The 20,962-nt window shown below is 37.9% G+C and overlaps 1 protein-coding gene across 19 annotated transcripts; it reads left to right on the top strand.

Annotated features, from left to right (window-relative positions):
- The first annotated feature begins 1,654 nt into the window (after nucleotides 1-1,654).
- Nucleotides 1,655-20,033, top strand: osbp (oxysterol binding protein). 19 transcript variants are annotated; one of them, XM_079864147.1, is made up of 21 exons: nucleotides 1,655-1,782; nucleotides 2,756-2,926; nucleotides 6,194-6,402; nucleotides 6,531-6,687; nucleotides 7,652-7,763; nucleotides 7,883-8,081; nucleotides 9,212-9,326; nucleotides 9,502-9,562; nucleotides 10,349-10,516; nucleotides 10,598-10,843; nucleotides 10,948-11,068; nucleotides 11,990-12,093; nucleotides 12,369-12,464; nucleotides 12,626-12,813; nucleotides 14,001-14,230; nucleotides 14,358-14,396; nucleotides 15,264-15,311; nucleotides 15,405-15,443; nucleotides 16,326-16,364; nucleotides 16,710-16,739; nucleotides 17,944-20,033. In XM_079864147.1, exons 2-21 carry the CDS (start codon nucleotides 2,793-2,795, stop codon nucleotides 18,084-18,086), a joined length of 2,478 nt encoding a protein of 825 aa, XP_079720273.1. In that variant the 5' UTR covers nucleotides 1,655-1,782; nucleotides 2,756-2,792; the 3' UTR covers nucleotides 18,087-20,033. The 19 variants fall into 19 exon arrangements, with proteins under 19 accessions (XP_079720273.1, XP_079720272.1, XP_079720271.1 ...); XM_079864146.1 differs by having other exon boundaries at nucleotides 9,499-9,562; XM_079864145.1 differs by having other exon boundaries at nucleotides 9,499-9,562; nucleotides 14,001-14,251.
- Nucleotides 20,034-20,962: the final 929 nt, after the last annotated feature.

Genomic DNA, 20,962 nt, shown 5'->3' with positions numbered 1-20,962 from the left:
AGAAAAAAACATCTTACAGTTAACAGGTTTTCTCCATAACATTTTAGGCAACATTGCTTTTTTTTGTTTATAAATTTGCATTGATTTACAGTGGGCAGTCAAAACAAAATGACTGAAACCAAATGATTAATGAAATGTATAAGGTTATTGCTTTAATTATACAGCTGTTACTTAAGTTAACGCTCCAGGTTTGTATCTCAGAAACATTTTTTCTACAACTGTATTATTTTAATGCACTTTTTGGGACAGAATGTATAAGAATGTAATATCTGCTTTTGAATGAATAACACATTGTTAAAATTGTTTTTTATGAAAAAAAAAAAAAGTCCACTGAAATGTAAAAAATGTAGTTAATACAATGAAGAAGATTGGTTTAATCAACAGAAACTAAAAATATGATGTTATCTGAACCACATAAATGATCTAGGTTGATTTGACAAAAGAAAAAAATTGGGATAACAAATTAATTTTTAAGGTATGAAACCTTATTATATAAAGTGTCGTCATTATTTGTACGTTTTCATTTGTTTATATTTATTTATTTTCTCTTTCTCTTTGGAAATTATTGTATTGTGTTTAACAATGATCATTTCTGTTTGTTATTTGAAGAGGGAGGGTGGGGGGTGTTACTTTGTTTGGTAATGAACTAAATTACTTGGAAGAACTGCTTCCGGTTATTATGAATAATACATGTAGGTGTTTATTATTGAACACTTGTGTTTTCATCATGGGACCCAGGAATAGACTTTTGTCCTCTGTAGTGGACATTATATTTGAGTGATTTTCTCTGACACCATACACGTCACATGGATGTCATGTAATGTCAAATTTAGCACTCTTATGGAAATGTGATCATATTTTGTAATTATCATTTCAATCTGACTAATTTTCAAATTGTTACTCATAAATCAAGATCTAAGCAAAATGTTATGGGGTTTCTAATCAAAATATGACTTTCTGTTACAAAACAGGGCATTGATTACAAAATAGTGTGCATTATGATATTTTTTAATAACATGTTGGCCCAAGAACACATTAATATGCAAATTAGTATTGCATATTAGTATTATATAGTATAGTATTGTATCTATTTTACTCACATATTGTATAAAGTAAAATGTTATATCAATTCATTCCATTATATCTTTCATAACATTGTTGAGAATCATCTCCATAGTTTGGTTAAAAAATCCTGAAACCAAAAAATTGATTGGTGAATGGAAATTGGCAATGTTTGCATATGTCATTTCATGTCTTTTTGATTTTTTAAACAACTGAGTCCTGGTGTCCACTACACATGAATACGTTTATTTATTTATTTTTCCAAAAATGTTCTCCCCTCCATTTGCTTCTTATGCTCCAATTAAACAATGTAATGACATGAAAATTCACTGAATTAAAATAATTCTGGGTCTCAGGAGGATGTTACAGTTGCCACCTTTTTATTAAGACAATGATCCACTCGGGCACTTCATTTACCACAATCGGCTTATTGTAAAATGACTGTAACTCCAGCTGATTTATTATTAGGCTACTATTGTATCACATTTACTATCGAAAAACAAATCAGTTTCAGCTAAAATGTCCTTAACGAGTAAGTCAAATCACTTTTACACGTGTCTTGGCCAGAATCAGGACGGTGTCTGTGTTTTATGAACTGGGAAAGATGCGATAATGTGACTTTTATGCGAGTTTTGTGTGTGTGAGTGAGTGAGTAACTCACTCCTGTGATCTTCTCATGTCACTGACTTCCTTCTTCAGAGGGGATCATTGAGAGATCAGGTAAGAGCTGGCCTGATCTAATACACTTTAAATCATGTCAACACCGGGCATTTCATGTTTCCCCGTCTTGTCGTGTTGTTTTCGGTTGTTGTCGGGAGGTTTCATCTGATTTTTTTTGCATTCATTGACGGGATTTCTCTCATTATACAGAGATTGAAGGTTAGCACAGGCTAGTTAGCTTCAGTTTAACACACATTCCCCCTCACGCTAACAGTATTACAGGTCTTTTAGAGGGTAAACGCGCATTTGAGCGGTTTATAGGTGATTTATCATCATGTAAGTGCTTAATTTACGGGTATATTCGTGTTTTTGACTGTGCTCGTCCATGTCTCGCGATAGCGCGTCAGTTTTATTAGCCGTTAGCTGAATTAGCCGTCAAAGTCATTTTACGTTTACGTTATGCATATGCTTATAAGAAACTGGATTTTTATTAAAACGTTAAGAGTGTTTGTAATGTATTTCATAGCGGTGTTAATAAACTTTGTCGTGTTACGGTCGTTTGTACTCGCAGTTTTGTGTGAATGACTCCTACACACAGGCCTCGTTTAGGCTATCTAAACAAAGTTTAAACTAGCCCGAGATATGTTTGTGTTTGTGTACTACGCTCCTAAACACTGTTGTTTAAATGGGTTTGTTTGAATTCGTGTCTGTAAATGAAATGAAGTAGGTTCACTGAGTGACACGTAGGCGAAACGAGCTCACTGACATGATATCCACTAAGTATAACACACGTTATTTGGCAAGATTTGGGATGTGTTTCTAAAACTTAGGGTGCTGTCAGTGTCAACCCACACAGAACCCTTTAGGCAACACCAAAATGTGTCTAGGCGTGGAACAACACAAATTGGGTGTGTATGTAAACATTTCAGATGCCCTGGAATAGAGAAAGGCTGTGAGTTTGTCCATCTTGGTGTGATGAATCACACAGGCATTTGTGTCAACTAACCCGTTTAACCCTTTGTGTTCAAACCAGACCCCTGTCAGACACTGTGAAGCCACGGGCTGTCGTGATGTCGGAGCCCAAAGCACCCATCCCGGCTCCTGGAGACACCTATAAAGGCTGGCTCTTCAAATGGACTAATTACATCAAGGGATACCAAAGGCGATGGTTCGTCCTGAGCAATGGCTTGCTGTCTTACTACAGGTGAGCTTGTGACATGTTGTTGATTTATCAAAGTCTAGAAACCACATTTTTTAAATCCGGTTTCGCTTCCGTCAGACAACAGGTCTCCCAATTTCTGATAGGAACGTCTGATGTCCTACTGAACCATTCGTCATGCTGTCAAGTGTTCTTTGCCCTTTCACCAATATCTGATAAGGTGCAAAGATTTAGATAGCGAAATTACTTGATATTCTTGGTATGGCAAGCATTGCTACTAGAATAGGTTTGAATGCTTGAATGATAAAAATATTTCACATATTTGAAATTGTTGCAGCTCCTCTCTTCCCAGTCTGTCAGTAACGCCAAAGCCACTAGAAGGGAAGCCTGCAAACTTTAGCCAAAAAAATCTAACGGCTAATGCTAACACTCAGCTGTGTCGGTACACAGGGAAGGAGACCAGAGGTCTATTGTTTGTGCTAAATTGATGATGTCTCAAGTCATACGACTTCAAAGCGATTGGACTTGTGGATGTTAAACAGGCCAAAAGCCTCAACACCTTCATCTCTGTGTCTGTAAGATGATGCCGTTTTACGTAATTAGATTTGAGTCGATCTAATGGTAAAGCTGCATTCATCTCATTGGGCTTTGTCAATTATTAATACGGCATGTGAGCGTGCAGGAGCGCCTGTGTGTGTGTGTGTGTGTGTTTGCTCGTGCGATCCTCACTGTTTGCTCAACAGTTTGAGATGAGAGGATAACACATTCTTCAAAATCCTCCCTCATGGTCTTATGTTTAACTCTGTAAATATATACGATGACATAACAAGGTCCAATACCTCAACAGTTGGCTAATGAGCGCATGTTCACTATTTTTGCTTTCTTTTATTATGTTGTATTTGTTCATAAATACGGAAATGTCATTAAATGAATGCTGTGTTAAAGCCACGCCAAAGCAAATAAAAAGGTCTGATTTACATTAGTGCTTCAGCTGAAAATGACTAAAAAGTGCTGCGTGTGCCACTGAATCTCTCAAATAGCTGATTTTATCTGCAGGCACAGATATATGGTGAATTATCAGACATCTGATATTCTAACAGGAGCCAGATGGCACACAACTATGATGCTTACTGCCTTTTTGTGAATGGAAAGGCCTTTTTTTAAAGAAAGAAATGAGTACTTTAAACTCGCCTTTTTAGTAGAGAAATCTTTTTGTTTTTAAACTGGAGCACTTTGGGATTTTGCTTAAATATAAAATGTGTTACAAATAAAATGTATTTTTCTTATTACTTTTATTCAGCAGGAACGCATTAAATTGATTAAAAGTAACAGTAAAGACATTTATAATGTTACAAAAGCTTTCTATTTCAAATAAATGCTGTTCCTCTGAACTTTCTATTCATCAAAGAATCCTGAATAAGTTTCCACAAAAATTCTTGATTTATAGAAATGTTTCTTGAGCAGAGAATCATCATATTAGAGTGATTTCTGAAAGATCATGTGACACTGAAGACTGGAGTAATGATGCTGAAAATTCATTCAAAAATCTTACCGACCACAATCTTTTGAATCAATTGTATGAAAATAAAAACCATGCAATTTTTAGTTTAGTAACTTTTGATAAATCTCAAATACTTCCAGTGTGAAATGTGTATTTAAGCAGTTAAAGAGCATTTTGCACGCTTTAGAAATGTAGCATTTAAATGTTCGTCACACAATCTGCAATTTAAATACGGATTTTAAATTGAAACTGATTTTGTCCGTCGTTCAAAAAGAACCTACATATTTTCCTTCCCTAATATAGCAGATGCTTTTCTGATACACCCAAAAGCACATTACTGTGGGATGTCATTAAATATTTGAACAAATTAGCTTTCAAAATATAGTGGAAACCTCCCAATCATTTAGTTAAATAATTTAGTTTAGGGCATTATTAAGCACTGTCTCCAACATCAGGTTCTGATTTCTGTAGTGAATATACATTTTTATTTACTACTCTAAAAACTTTATTCGGATAGAAATTGTTCTTTGTGATTGCAACGACTAAACAATTCTTTAATACATGAATCACCATGAGTCAAACGTGTGGGAGGTCTGACTGTGGCATTACAGTGTAAATAAAAGGCTCAAGTACACATTGTCTTTTCTACCTCCACATGACCACTTTGATTGGCTGAGTGAGTTTGGGTCACGTGACCGTATTAACAGGCCATCTCTGTTCAAGGAGGATCACACGCTCTACTTAAGGCTTGATTTTAGCACTTCCTCTGGTCCTGCAGGCAGCTCTTACCAGTTTCTCATCACTCCGTGTGTGTGTGTGTGTGTGTGTAAGATGAGATCAGGAAATGTAGAGGGCGAGTAAGAGATTTCAGTTTCATAGGTTACAGGCTCTGGACTCTTGTGCCTCTGTTAAATCGCCTGGCATCGGTCTTGTGCCATGTCGTGGACCGTCCAAACTGGTCTTGTCTCATTTTTTCCGTCTGAGCATGGAAATCCTGAGAACTGGTGATTCATCAGTGTTGGCAAATTACAGTTAGAGATGGAAACTTTATTTATACGTCACGTATTTGGTGCTGTTTACATATGAGCGGCTTACCACAGGATTACTACAACAGTGTTATTTTAGGATTACTTATATACTATTATAGTATTTATTACAGTTTTGAATTGGCTTTTATTTTTATATTTTCAGTCTCAAACAACTTATCTCATTATGAATATGAATTTAGTTTATTGAATATTTTGCAATAAACGTGTAATGTATAGCATTTTGTATTTGTAATCAATGACTTACAGTAAGTTTTATGTTGTACTGTTGTTTCTCATTTGACTTATTTGTCTTGGAGCTGGTTGGATTGATTCATGTCTCAAATTTGTCTGAATCTTTGCTAAGATCGTAAACATGGGGCTCTTTTTCAATCTGAGATCAGATACTGCGACAACAGCGGTAACGTATCTTCTGTCACATAAATGCTCAGGACTAAAAGAAACTCTAGCTGAACCCATTTCTCGAATGCTTACCTTTCAGTGCTGATTCATGAATATTACATCAGATGCCGAAAAACAGCTGTCAGGGGGCTTTTGTTCAAGTTTTTCCTCACAGAGGATTGTCCTCGAGCCTCGCAGAACCAGACTTTTGAGTATCGTTGTCAAGTCAGAAACACATTTAGTCTTATTCTGGCATCCCTGGGGCCGCCGGAACATCATGTAAACCATTTTTTGCATCTAAAATTGTATATAACTATGACCAAATGAAATGAAGTGTTTCATCTTGAACACAGCATCTCATCTCCATCTCTCTTGCTCTTCCAGGACCCAGGCGGAGATGGGTCACACGTGTCGGGGCACCATAAACCTGGCCACAGCCAATATCGCGGTGGAGGACTCGTGCAATTTCGTCATCTCTAATGGCGGCACGCAGACGTATCACCTGAAGGCCAGCTCAGAGGTGGAACGGCAGCGGTGGATCACAGCACTGGAGCTCGCCAAAGCCAAAGCTTTCCGCATGCAGGCCGAATCAGGTCAGCCACGCCCCTCACTAACACTGGGAACGGGAGACCACGTTTGAGAATAGCTCAACACTGCACACTCAACACAGTTTGCGGTGGAAGGCGTTTCACAGTTTTTTCTTCTTCTTCGTTCTCTGCAGATGATTCCGGGGACGAGTCCAGTCCTCCTGCGGCAGGACAGGGTGGAGGCTCACGAAACTCAGAGGTGCAGTCCACGCTCCGCACCCTGGGAAGCAAGGTGGAGGATCTGAGCACATGCAACGACCTCATCGCCAAACACGGCTCTGCGCTTCAGCGGTCAGTCTTTCTCTACTAGTTTGGACACACTTGACTATTATTCAAGTGCAGGGATGGGCAACTTTGGTCCTGGAGGGCCACTGTCCTACAGAGTTTAGCTCCAACCCTGAAAAAAACACCTGCCTGTAATTTTCTAGTAATCCTGAGGACCTTGATTAGCTTGTTCAGGTGTGTTTGATTAGGGTTGAAGCTAAACTCTGTAGGACAGTGGCCCTCCAGGACCGAAGTTGCCCATCCCTGTTCAAGTGCATAATAAGTATTTAAATAATACAAAAAAATACATATATAGGTGAATTTTATATATAGTGTATGTACATTTTTCAATTGTAGTCTTAAAAATGAATCTGAAATAATAAACTAAGTAATTTTTAGATGCATATGAAATCCAATACACATTTTCCACAGAATAGATACACAATATCATAATTTTACTCATTCCCGCAGATTTTGTGCTCACTGCCAAAGTGTGGCACATAAAGCCGCCTCTTAGGACTAAATAGAGTTCTTTTTCGCTGCTTATTGTGTTAAACAGTCAAATACACACAAAAAATAATGTCAAAATGCTGGTCTTGTCTTGGCGAGTATTCACGTAAAAACAGTCAGTTATGTTTTAAGTGAACGTAAACATTTGAGAAAGAAAACGCATGTGTAACAGTATAATGGATCCGTGCATCAGGTCTTAAAGTGACAGCAACCTAATATTCCTGCTGCCAAATTATGAGATGATATTTAAAATATCTAAGTGGCAGTTTTTCCTCATGGTATCGATGTCAAAATTGTGGCCAGGGAAAATGCTGAGTGGCTAGATTTTTTGTTTTGTTTTTAATTTTATATTCTAGTAATAATTTAAATGAACTTTTTTGTAATTGTACATAAATTATAATTTTTTCACTCAAAGATTTGGCCTTTTTGCTCATAAAGTGTCTGTGACGTTCAATTTGTTGATTCTTATGTTTTCTTTCAGGTCCTTGTCTGAGCTGGAGGGAGTTCGGCTGGAAGGACAGACGAGTGAAAAGATTCGGCAGGTGACGGAGCGAGCCACGCTCTTCCGCATCACCTCCAACGCCATGATCAACGTAAGGCAACCAGGCAGTATATCTGCTTTAGGGAATTTGCTTTGTGGTTGTCCGTTTCACACACAGAAACCACTCTGTGAAACGTATTCTTAACGATTCTCTAACAATCTGATACCCAGGCCTGCAGGGACTTCCTATCGTTGGCTCAGGCTCACAGTAAGCGTTGGCAGAAAGCCCTGCAGGCCGAGAGAGAGCAGAGAGTCCGACTGGAGGAAACACTGGAGCAACTCGCCAAACAACACAACCATCTGGAGAGAGCCTTCAGAGGAGCGACTGTTCTGCCTCCTTCCCAGAGCAACCCTGCCACAGATGACAAAGGTACAGAGTCAATGACACAGAAAGACTGGGTGCCACAAACTAAGATAGAGACTAATATATAAACACAGCTTTCTACTGCATTGTCTTCACTAGTTGCACACAACAATGAGAAGACAACTAGTGTTGTCTGAAGCCAAAACGAATGACCCTTATGAGCAAATCCTTTTGAATGAATCAGTCAGATTGAGTCACAAGTCAGTTTGAGTCAGCCTCACAACACACAGGGTTTTCAGTAATGAACACGTGGAAGATTAATATTTAATCTTTTTCATTTATTTGCACAAATTTAGAACCATATGGTAATTAACAGCAATATTTACCTAAATTGACCTATTCACTACCGCTTGGACGTTTGGGGTCAGATGTTTCTCTTTTCCTCACCAAGGCTGTTTTTATTTGATCAAAATAAAAATAAAAATACAGTAAAAACAGTAATATTGTTACACATATATTTAAAATAGATTTTTAAAATGTAATTTATTCCTGTGATCAAACCTGAATTTGTGGCATCATTACTACACTACTACGTCTTCAGTGTCACATGATCCTTCAGAAATCATTCTAATATTCTGATTTGATGCTCAAGAAACATTTATGATGATTATCAATGTTGAAAACAGTTGTGCTGCTTAATATTTCTGTGGAAACTGATTTTTTTTTTTCAATATTATTTGATGAATAGAAAGTTCAAAAGAACAGCATTTATTTGAAATAACATTTTAAATGTCTGTACTGTCACATTTGATCAATTTAAGACATCCTTGCTGAATAAAAATATTGATTCCTTTAAAAAAACATCTTAATGACTCCAATCTTTTGGTAAGATACGGTAGTGTATTTTACCAAAACATTTTAATAACTGAAAAATGTTTGGGCGATACAAATGAGTCATTGAATAATTATTATTTATTTATTTTTTTACATTTAATAATTTACAATTAGGAATGATTAAAATGCATATTAGCAAATAAAAATTTTCAATGTAACCTTTGCGATGCTTGCAGTGTTGAATATTTTATATATCACCCAGAAAGATGAAATCCTGAAAACTCTTAACACTCATAGCTACAGCCGATATGACAAAGAGATTTCCTAAATATATTATACTTCCTGCATTTTCCGTCCTGTAGGCTCAGCTCCAGTAAAGGGCGACGCCAGTGACGAGGACGATGAGAACGAATTCTTCGACGCGTGCGAGGACGTTCAAGAGTTTATCACCGTTCCAGCAGACCCCAAATATCACAGGTCTTTATTTACTCCCTCGCTCCAGTCGTTTACTCTCATCCCTATCTGTCCCTTAACTCGCATCTCATATAAGTGTTACTTGACCTAAGTGTGTGTCCTATGCCTTCCCTTCCCCTTCCTCCTCTCTCTCACACACTCTGGCTCTCTCATACCCTCTTTCCATTTCTCTCAGGAGATCTGGCAGCAATGTCAGCGGAATCAGTAGCGAGATGGGAATGGATGACGGGACGGCATCGGTAAGGCCGTTATGTTTATAAATGGTGTTTATGTATGTGAACCAAATTCAATTTCATGTGCAGTCTAGATATATATATTTAAAAAAAATTCCATCCAAAGTTGATATGTTAACTTATGCGCAAAATTGCAAAAACGCATAAAACATTTGCGAATAAAGCACCATTTCCGTCCCATGTGTTCAACAGAAAAAAAATCTTCACTTCCTGGGAAATTGGGGGAAAATATCTGTAATAAAAACGGAGGTTGCTGCAATTAGGGAAGATATTGTGGCTCCTTTTTCGTATGTCATAAATGACTAGCACCTCAGAGCGCGCAGACGTTATCTAGCGTTCGGAGGCGGATGCCTGATGTTTAGGAACGCAATCATGTGAGACAGTTCTGGCAGGTAATTATACTAAATCATTTTGATGATGACAGAATTTGGCAACATTTGAGATGCTGTGCAATGACATTGGATAACTGGACTAACCAGTGGACCAATCACATCCTCTGTTGAGGCAAAGTCGCGTGAGTTTTTTGCTCCACATTAATGGATTTATTCGGTAAATGTGTTTCCATCGTAGTCTACGCACGACGTCTTATCGGATATAAAAAAAATGCACCTCAATTGAGTGCATGCAGTGTTTTTTATGCACATTTTTAGAATTTATGCGCATCTTGGTGTTTCCATCCAGTTTTTTTTTTTTTTAATGCAATATGCTAAAATTTGCACAAAAATAGGTAGAGAAAAAGTAGCCTTTGACATCTGAAGTTCATGTTTGAACCGTTTTTTCCATCTCTCACAGCTAGACGAGCAGTCTGTGGCATCCAATCCCGAGTCTCCGCAGTCCCAGGAGGTGGTGCCTATGAGGAAGAGACGGACCCGTATCCCAGATAAACCGAATTACTCTCTCAATCTGTGGAGCATCATGAAGAACTGTATCGGAAAAGAACTCTCCAAAATCCCTATGCCTGTACGCTCATCGCTGTCTTTATGAGAATCCCGAACAGCCCAGATTTATGGCAGTGCTTTCAACGCATCCTTCTTTTCTCAGGTGAACTTCAACGAGCCCCTGTCCATGCTGCAGCGTCTCTCAGAGGATCTCGAGTACTACGAACTGCTGGACCGGGCGGCCAAGTGCCATAACTCTCTGGAGCAGATGTGCTACGTGGCAGCTTTCACTGTTTCTTCATACTCCACTACGGTTCACCGCACGGGCAAACCATTCAACCCTCTGCTGGGAGAGACGTTTGAGCTGGACCGTGCCCAGGAGAGCGGATACAGATCCCTCTGTGAGCAGGTGAGGGGACATCAGCCTTTGATTATCCTGAGATAGAGGAACAGCTTATTGAAATGGAGCGGGTTTGAAACCTAATCTGTTCTTCTTCCTGTCTTTCACTTCAGGTAAGCCATCACCCTCCTGCTGCGGCTCATCACGCAATCTCCGAGCGAGGCTGGACCCTGAGACAGGAGATTGCCCTGGCCAGCAAGTTCAGGGGCAAATATCTCTCCATTATGCCCCTGGGTAACTATTTGTGCTATTTTGGACCTTATCACCATGTTTTAAAGTGGCATGTGCAGCTTTAATTTAACAGCGAAGAGTTTTTCTCTCAACAAACATTATAAAACAGAAAGTGTAATGCAAAAAAACTTAAGGTGCTTCCCAGTTCACGTACTTATGCACTATTCTATGATGTTTTGTAGTATAAATAGTGCGAGTAGTGTGTTCACATAGGGGTGTGCGATAGACCTGTAGGAAAGATTAACCGGTAGAAATTTGTCAGCCGGTAGAGATTTTGGACGATCGTCTCTATCGCGGTTACGCTCACGTGACGTTGCTGTGCTGCGCCGTCACGAAAGCTTATCATCTGTATGCGTTTTTAAGCATTGCTGTTTAAAAACAAGTGATTTGTATCCATTGAAGTGCTAAAAGCAGCGAAAGAGAACTCATTACAGTATATACAGTGTCTGAGTTATAACAAATACACAAACTTATATGTTAAAATGCCCATCATTGCGAATATCCTTGTAGACAGTCATTTGTCTTAAGTGAATATAAACAGTTGAGAAAGAAAGCACGTGTGTATCAGTGCATTCTCTCTTAAAGTGACAGCGGTCTAATGAACCTGCTGCTGTCGGTGTCATCAATGTTAATCAAACAACAAAAGATTAAGAGAAAATCACTCACTGCTCCTGACTGAAACACTCCAATTATGAATGACAAAATAATCTTATAAAATTCATACACTACACGGTTGGGTACAAAGTGCATAAGCACATAGTGTATAAGTGCTTAGTGTAATACTCTAACACAATACTAAGTTACTATACTGAGGTTTATGAGTCGATGATACTTTGTGCATATGAAAAAATGGATATTTGAATGTCTTATTTTCAAGCAAGAGTTCATTCAACTCATTTTTGTATTGCTTGTATGTTTCTCCAGGTTCTATTCATTGTATCTTTGAGAAGAGTAACAATCACTACAGCTGGAAGAAAGTCACAACCACAGTGCACAATATCATCGTCGGGAAACTCTGGATAGATCAGGTTGAGAACACAGTCTACTTATTTATGCATTATCAGACCGCCGGGCTGATTTGTATGTCTGTTACAAAATCAACTGATGGTCTTGTCAGTGGATAATGATGTTGTAATCTGTCATTTTAAATTATGTACGTAAATCATCATTTTCAGCCGCTGGCCACCCTGTTTTTTTGTGCAGTTAAATTTGTATTATACAAATGTTGCCCTTAAATTGCAATATCTATAGTGTGGCATTTAATTTTATACATAAGCTCAGTTGTGTCTTTCTCTCGATTCAGTCAGGAGAAATAGACATCGTGAACCACAGAACAGGCGACCGCTGTCATCTCAAATTCGCCCCGTACAGCTACTTCTCCAGAGACGTGGCCAGAAAGGTGAGTCAGCATCTGTTCCACTGACTTCGTCCTCCCAGAATGCAGACGTGTCAGTTTTGTCACCCTCTGTAACATTTTCATGTTTTTTTGTTTTTTTTAACACTCCTTCTCTAATTTATGTCTGCTTTCACTTCCTCCTCGTGCAATGCCTCTCTCTGTAGGTCACGGGGGTTGTAACAGATAAAGAGGGGAAAGCGCACTATGTTCTGTCCGGGACGTGGGACGAGAAGATGGAATATTCTCGTGTGATGCAGAGCAGCAGAGGCGGGGAGAACGGCGCCGAAGGACGACAGAAAACCGTCTATCAGACGCTCAAAGCCAAAGAGCTGTGGAAGAAGACTCCGCTGCCGTAAGACATTCCCAAACACGTGCAATTAAAACAACACCCTGTTGAGCTCATTGAACAGCATTTGCCCCTACTTTTCCTTAAACAAAAAACAAAAATCTGGGTTACTGTGAGGCACTAAACATGAAACTGAATCGTGCCGATTCATAACATTAAACTTATGTTTTAAAAGTATAGCCACAAGATGTAAAAAAAAAATGTTTAAACTGTGAAGTTATGTCCAGTTCTACAGCTTTGCTGTCGACAACGTAATGACATTAAACCAAAAACCCTAAAAATTATAATATACACAATTTAACTGAACATTGATCAGGGATGTGATGTTTATCTATTTATATTGATGTCTGTATGTCCCATATGAATTCGGTAATTCTGAGGGGGAAAAAAAGCTATTTTCAAATACATTTAAAACACATTCCGACAGAACTGCGCAAGCGTCTGAAATTCTGTTCCACTCAAACTCTTCTCTGCAAGCGCTGTGAACTTGGATCACTTATGTGCATTTGAAAACTCAACACGGGACACATTTCTAATGAGTGTTGTTTATAAATCTGTTGTCAAAAACAGAGAAACTTAAAAATTAAGACTCTTGTTGTGTAATTTTAATGTTCTTCAGTAAAATAATAATTATTATTATTATTAAATACTGCTTTCCAATTTTACAGTACAGTAGAATTGCAACAGTAAAATTTCAAATAAAAAATACAAATACTTATGAATTACTATTATAAGTCAAATTTAAAGGAAAAACAGATTTTGATTACATCCATGTAAATGCTTTTATAAAAGTATAAGCTTCACCTTTCTGCCTTAAAATCCATAAAAAATTGGCCCCATTAACTTTCATTGTGTCTCACACTAACCTTAATTTTTATTTTTTTTATTTTTTTATTTTTTCACACAAGTTTTTTTGGGTAATAAACATTATCCCTGACAGTTGAGCTTAACTTGAGGTTTGAGCACCTATTATTCCTGTAATGAATATTAATAAGAATACATGGCCGGACTACAAAGTAACACCGCCATTGCCTAATTAATATTCGTGAGTAGCTGCAGCCTTGGCTTCGTATTTAGTGCATGTTCTTTGACACATCGAGTTGTGATGCTCAAGTTTGAATTCAGCTGGAATTTCTCATTTTCCTCCTTCATTTTTTACCTCCCCTCTCTCTCTCTCTCCACTGTGAATGCAGGGATGGAGCTGAAAACATGTACTACTTCTCAACACTGGCGTTGACGTTGAACGAGCCAGAGGAGGGTGTTGCCCCCACGGACAGCAGGAGGCGTCCGGACCAGCGTCTGATGGAGCAGGGCCGCTGGGAGGAGGCCAACGCTGAGAAACAACGACTGGAGGAGAAGCAGCGCACCGTCCGCCGAGAGAGAGAGCGAGAGGCCAACCGCTCCGCCAGCCCTTCAGAAGAGGGTAAGGAGCCAGCAGACGGGGGTAAAGTATCCTTTTATTTATCATTCTACACGTCTCTCCTCGTTTCCTCCGCCTTCTCGGCGTCTCTCGTTCACTCCCGTGTGACTGTCTCTGTCTCTCCCTCAAGCTCTCATTGAGGACTCAATATCTGACTCGCCACTAAAAAGCAAGTACTCCTGTTCTACTTCGTTTTCCCTGTATCTTTTCTCTTTTTAATTGTCGTCTTCTGGATTTTCTCCCATCTCACACAAACACACACTGTAATAGTGCTTATTTGCATATTATTAAAGTGGTAGTTCACCTACAGATGAATATTTTGTCATCTTGTTCCAAATACGTATGACTTTTTCTTTCTTCCGTGGAGATTTTCCATATAATCGATGAAAGGGACTTGTGCTGTTGAGCTTCAAACAGTGTTATTTTAGTATCAACAATATACTATTATTGCATGTATTTATATTTTGAATTTATTTTTTTATCTTTATTTTCCAGTTCAATACTTTTTTTAATTTCTTTTTTATTTTTAAGTTTAGTTTAAGTTTTTTATTTGAGGTTTATTTGATCATTTTAGTTATTTTTATGTAGTTATATTTAGTAAATTGGTTATTTTAGTAAATTATTTGTAATTTAGTAATTATACTAAGTGAAATATGGAAATCTTGCCTGGCAACCAACTGAAATAAGTTATTTTTTTACATTTTCAGTTTGCATTATTTTATTAGAATTAACAAATTTTTTGTAAAAGTTTTTGTTAACGAAAAATAACAAACAAGTAAACTAGTTTTTTAATACTTTTTTTCTTTAAAAATGTACTCTTACGTATAAAAGAAAAGGTCATACTGAGGTATGAAGCGACACGAGGGTGAGTAAATGATGACAGGATTTTTATTTTGAGTGAACTATTCCTTTAATAGGAGCACTTTCCCCGCCTCCATAATGCCATTCACTCATTGTATTCTTTCTTTTTTTGTTTTTGTCTTAATTTGCATCCCCTTTTTTAATTTTCGGCTGCTCGTCTCTCAACTCTGATCAGCTGAAGAAGTCGAGATTGCCAGTGAGCCCTCTGAGACGAATTACAAAAGCAAGTACCATCCCATCCCTCTCCCTAATCAATCTGTTTCTCACCTTTATCATCCAATCATCTTCATTTGCCATCTGTCTATCCCTCCATCAGCTGACATGGATGAAACTTCCTCCGATCTTTCGCTATCAAGCAAGTAGCAGAATCAACACAAACCATAGCTGCGTAGTGTCATTTAGACTGTTTTCACACTTAGTTCGATTGCTTAGTTTTGTTTGAATTTCTTTCCTTGCATCATGCATATTTAAAGGGGGCCTATTATGCTTTTTTACAATTTCAATGTTCTTTAGTGTGTGATGTTGCTGGTTAAGCATGAAAAAGATCAGCAAAGTTACACAGTCACTCTGACAGTTATTCTCTTTATCACTGTCACTGTTTCTGAACTCCCTGAAACGCCTCCTATGTGGTCTTACGTTTCCTTTCGGGAACAAACACGTCACAATATTCCTCATTTAAATAATTCCCACTCAAGACATGCGCAAAAAAATGGGGCGAGGCCTGGTTGAGTGAGTTAGTAGTGTGTTAAACTCGTGGTTATGGTAAGGGGCGGGACATTTCCCAAACACGCTCGAAGCGCTTGACCAATCACAACACACTGGTTCAGCCGACCAATCAGAGCACAGTGTGTTTTTCAGATGGAGGGGCTTCATAGAGACAGGAACTAAACAGATCGTTACTGACAGACTGGGAAGAGAGGAGCTGCAACAATGGAGAATATGTGAAAAATAATGTGTTTTAAATATTCAAGCATGAAAACTTATTCTACTAGAGCCCAAAAACAAAATCAAGACTTTGTAAAATAGCTTAATAGGTCATTTGAATGATGCAGACATTTAACTTCCACTAGAGGGCAGCGTGAGTGCATAAATTGCAGCAGTATAGACCGAGACTACAGTCAGTGTTGAAGTTCATTCCCCATTAATCTTTCATTTCTTCAGTTCACATCTCCAGTGCATGCTAACATGTCTCTCACCCCTCTTCTCTTTGCCTGCATCCCTCCATCTTCAACTTCAGCTGAAACACTGCACGGCTCGCATCCGCCGGCATACTCAAGCAAGTATTTGCAATTTGTTAGAGCTGCATGTTTAAAGGGGTCAGATCATACATTACTTAAGCGGAAATCAGGAGGGAAAAAATTGGCACAAAAAACATTCATGATTTAGTTCATCTCAGTATTCTCAATATTCCTTCTTTTGTTGTTGCTAACAACACAAGAACCACAGTTTGTGTTAACATAGTCAAATTATCCTTTTAATTATTACAAACACAAGGTTTATACACTGATAAACTGTATTATCTCATAAAGCAGCACACATTACACACCCAGCCATGTTATCTCGTGTGGTCAGTTTGACCATCTGTGAGCACTGTCTCACTCTCTGCTCTTTCTCGCTCTAGTGGAGGGTCCTTATGGAGCTCCGGTCAAAAGCAAGTAACATCCACCCAAAACCCTTCCAGCCCCTCCATATCTCACCTCTCATAGAGCTGGGCCGTGTGATCGAGCAGAAAACTGGAGTTGAACCGTTTAATTTTGGCACATTTTGTTTCCAATATATGCACACCTCTGTGGTCTTTAAAAAAATATGAATATGAATAATTAATAATAAATATCCAAAGAAAATGTAAAACTATTTAAAAAATGTTATTTTAGTTAAACATTAATGTTATATTCTTATGTAATTATTATATAGTGATATTCGTATAATTGTTAATTTATGCATATATAACAGAATTTAATTTATTTGTATGTATATTATATTTTATAATTATTGTAATCTTTACATTTTTTAAAAATATATAAAAATATATTACATATAGACAACTATTATATTTAACATATAAAAAGTTAATAAAAAGATATATGTATATATTACGGCTGCAACTAACGATTATTTAGATTTTTTTATTATTTATTAATCAGAGGAAAAATCTAAAAAGAAACATTAAAAAAAGACATTAAAATGTATTTAAGTAATAAGAAATATACAGATAAAATGTACTAATATATATATATATATATATATATGTGTGTGTGTGTGTGTACATGTATATGTTTTTCTCTATAATGAAGTACGCTTAATTGGTAAAGTATGTTGAGGGATTGTGCATAAATGAGCATTACATGATTGTGTAATATGTGTGTATATATATATATATATATATATATATATATATATATATATATATTATAACATTTTTTTTGTGCAATGTCCATAAAAAAACCCGTTGTTATATATCCTACAACTTCTATAATATAAAATTGTGCTGTATGGACCATGACATACATTGTTGGTCATACCGCCCACCTCTAAACTCTACCACTATTTGTTTCCCTCTTCGCTTTATTTTTTCCTCTTCTATTGACCATGTGCTTTTCTTAGATCCTGTTTCTCAGCCTGTTGTGTAAACGTAGAGTGCGAGATGTTGAATCAGAGATTGTAGGTGATCGTGTACATTTAGATTTGATAGTTTAGTCAACGTTTGTCTTGTAAGCTCCTAGCTACATTTGAAATAGCTTCTAATAGTCGTCTGTTCTGTAGAAAAGACTGTTGAGTAACTTGCACACTAATGTACCTACTCTTCTTTAAGTAAGTGACTGTTTGTTTGCTTTTGTATGTCCGTGTTCGATCAGGCGGTCATCAGGACAACTACAAGGCGATGTGGTTCGAGCGACGCGTCGACCCCGCGACAGGAGAGCCCACGCACATCTACACAGGGGGATATTGGGAGGCCAAGGAGCAGGGCAACTGGGACTCCTGCCCGGATATCTTCTGATCCCAATCACGCACATGCTCCACAACACCCTCACTTTCCCCTCGCCCAGAAAAACAAACCAACGAAAGCTCAGTCAGCTGCCCCCTTCTCTTTCCGTATTGTAGTACATCAAGACACAAGTTCTCTCTTTCGCCAGCCGTGCTCTACTCAGTGGACAATAAGGGACACCCAAATTGTTCGGGAACGCTCTCCCAACACCATCCACTGTGTGTCGCTCTCGATTCCTCGTGGTCACGGGATTATTAATCCATAGGGTTCATGGGTCAGTAAACGCTAGCATTAGGAAAACACACCCTTCTGAATCCCTGTCCCGCTCCACACGTCTTCCTCAGGCTGTGGACGTCACCCTTCTTAAACATCCCGGGGATATGGAGGCCTGTTTGCTCGTGTGTGTGTGTGTGTGTGAATTAGCGAATGTGTGAGTGAGTTTAGAGAAGCGCTGTAGTGCTCATTATTTGTGTGAGAGACGTAGTTTAAGAGCTCGCCTTGGTTTGTGGATTTTAAAGAAATAGTTTGCGTAAAAATGAAAGATCTGCCATTGCTTACTCGCAGCCTCGTTTTAGCACCAAAAAAACACATGATAAAAAGTGTCATGAATGCGATTTGTGAAGCTATGCATTCCAAGTCTTCTGAACCTATACGATGCGAGGAACTTCGACTGGCGTTTGGAGGCAGTGACCGTCAAATCGATTTTTTTAAACAAGCTTTGGCTCATGGGAAGATTATCATTGAATAGCAGTGTAAATTTCAGTCTCTTCCTCACAATAAGCTATCGTATTACTTGAAATAATGAAATATAAGACATATGCATCACTTTTATGGTGCGTTTGAGTCGTCATTTTGGTCTTTTTGACAGCCTACGAACTGTTTTACAGAAAAAGTCCGCAAAACGTGGGTTTTTGAACAACCCGAGTGCGAGTAGATAATAGCAGTTTTCATCATTTTTACATGAACTATTCCTTTGAAATCAATCACACTTGAGTTGTCCTCATTAGAAGCGGAGAGGACTGTCATCTTCATTCTGATATTCTTACTAACACCCGCTAAAATGACTTAAACTGACAAACGAATTGTTTATAACCTGCAGAAGAGCACATCTGTTGATCCTCACGAGGGATTGTACAAGAGAGTCATGTAAAAGAAAAGCATCAGTGTAGCCAGAGAACACGTTGCACTGCTGAAGCCGACCGGTCGCGGTGATGTCGTGCACGCGACTCCAAAGGAGGAACATGTTTGTTGATGTTCCCTTTCAGCCTGCTCACAGATGCATTATGGGTCCGTGGTGAAGAAAAAGCGGTGTCCACAAACTGAGGCGTGTGAATGTGTGTGAGAGTGTTTTCAAATGGGCATGTGAGGTCAAGGGAGAACTCTCAAACTACTGTGTGTGTGTGTGTGTGTGTGATCATGAGTAACGTATTTGGGGTTTGTTGTATAATCCAGTGAAACAAAAAAGAAACTTTTTTATTTTCAAGTGTACTTAAACACATGCGTGGGGGAAAACAGCAAGAGTACAGCAATGCAAAAACATTGCAGATATTTGTGTATATATATCACATAATGAAGCAAAATATTCATACTAATAATACCAATTCTTCTAATGCTGATACTGACAGCTAGAGCTATAATTATGATGGTAATTTTGATGTAGTTTGAGGGTTCAACACAATTATTTTGACTTTTTATCGGGTTTTTTTTTTTTTTTGTCTGTTTGACATGGGAAGTGACGATGCATCAGTTTCCTCCCACACTGAAGACAATTCGTTTGCTCATTGTCCTTGAATGGATCCAGACTAATGGAAATTTTATATATATATATGTACATCTATCCCGTCATCGTCCGATTCCGTTAAACCGGCAGTTTCACCGCAAGTTTTACTGCTTTTTGTAATAATTACAGATTCTATTTTCTTTGTTTGCAGTCTCTTTTTATTTGTACAACTGTCGTCATTTGATTTCTTTTCTTTGACTGTCATTCCTGAAGTTTTCATTCTTCTTTGTCCTGTCCGTGTTGTCCCTCTCTTGGCCTCTGATCATTGTGTTACGGCACAGAATTGCTCTTGACTGTCGTCATGGTGCAGATGATGATGATGATAATAAAAGCTGGTTTGAAAAGGAAACGGTCAAACACACAACAGTCTGTCACGCCTGTCATTATGAAGCATCACACGTTGCATATTTTTCTTAGCGATTAGGAATGCAGTTGTTGGACATAAGTTTCGGTTTCCTGACTTCTGCTCTGGAGGAGCGCCACCCTTTTTTACTGGAAAACACATGTTTTCCTCCTCAAGATATGCAGCTGAAGCAGAGGCTTCTCATGAGATTTGCAGGCCTGGATTTTTTTTTTTTTTTTTTTTTTCTTCTCCTCCAAAGTACTTATTGGCTAAATATTGCTAGATATTCATTAGTTTGTTTGTTTTTTGTCTTGAGAAATGTGTACACTAAGAAGTATAATATATAAATCATTTAATTATAAGGATTAGTACCATAACAATGGAAAACTGCCTAGACATTCAAATGGAAACCCGCCATATTCTCTATAAAATTCATTTGAATTAATTGCGACTGTCTGGAAAAGTCTTTGAAAATTCTTGGTCAAAGTGTTCAATGCCTTTTTTTAGTTTTTTTTTACTCTGAAATTCCTCATATTAATCTGTTCATGTAAATCATATCAGAGCAGTAAATGAGTAAAATACACTTCCCAACACTGTCTAAGTAATGTGTCATGGTAAAATGCTTGAATGGACTGCATATTTACACTGTTAAATTTGACAGATTTCTTTGTGTAAATGTTTTAGTTTCTAATAATTACTGCTGACAACATTTAACTCAATGCACACAAGTTATTATAAAGTACTATTAAGTGTTTATTAATATAT

The sequence above is a fragment of the Squalius cephalus genome (genome assembly GCF_949319135.1).
Source record: "Squalius cephalus genome assembly, chromosome: 2".
NCBI lineage: Eukaryota > Metazoa > Chordata > Actinopteri > Cypriniformes > Leuciscidae > Squalius > Squalius cephalus.
This window is presented reverse-complemented; position numbering and strand designations above follow the sequence as displayed.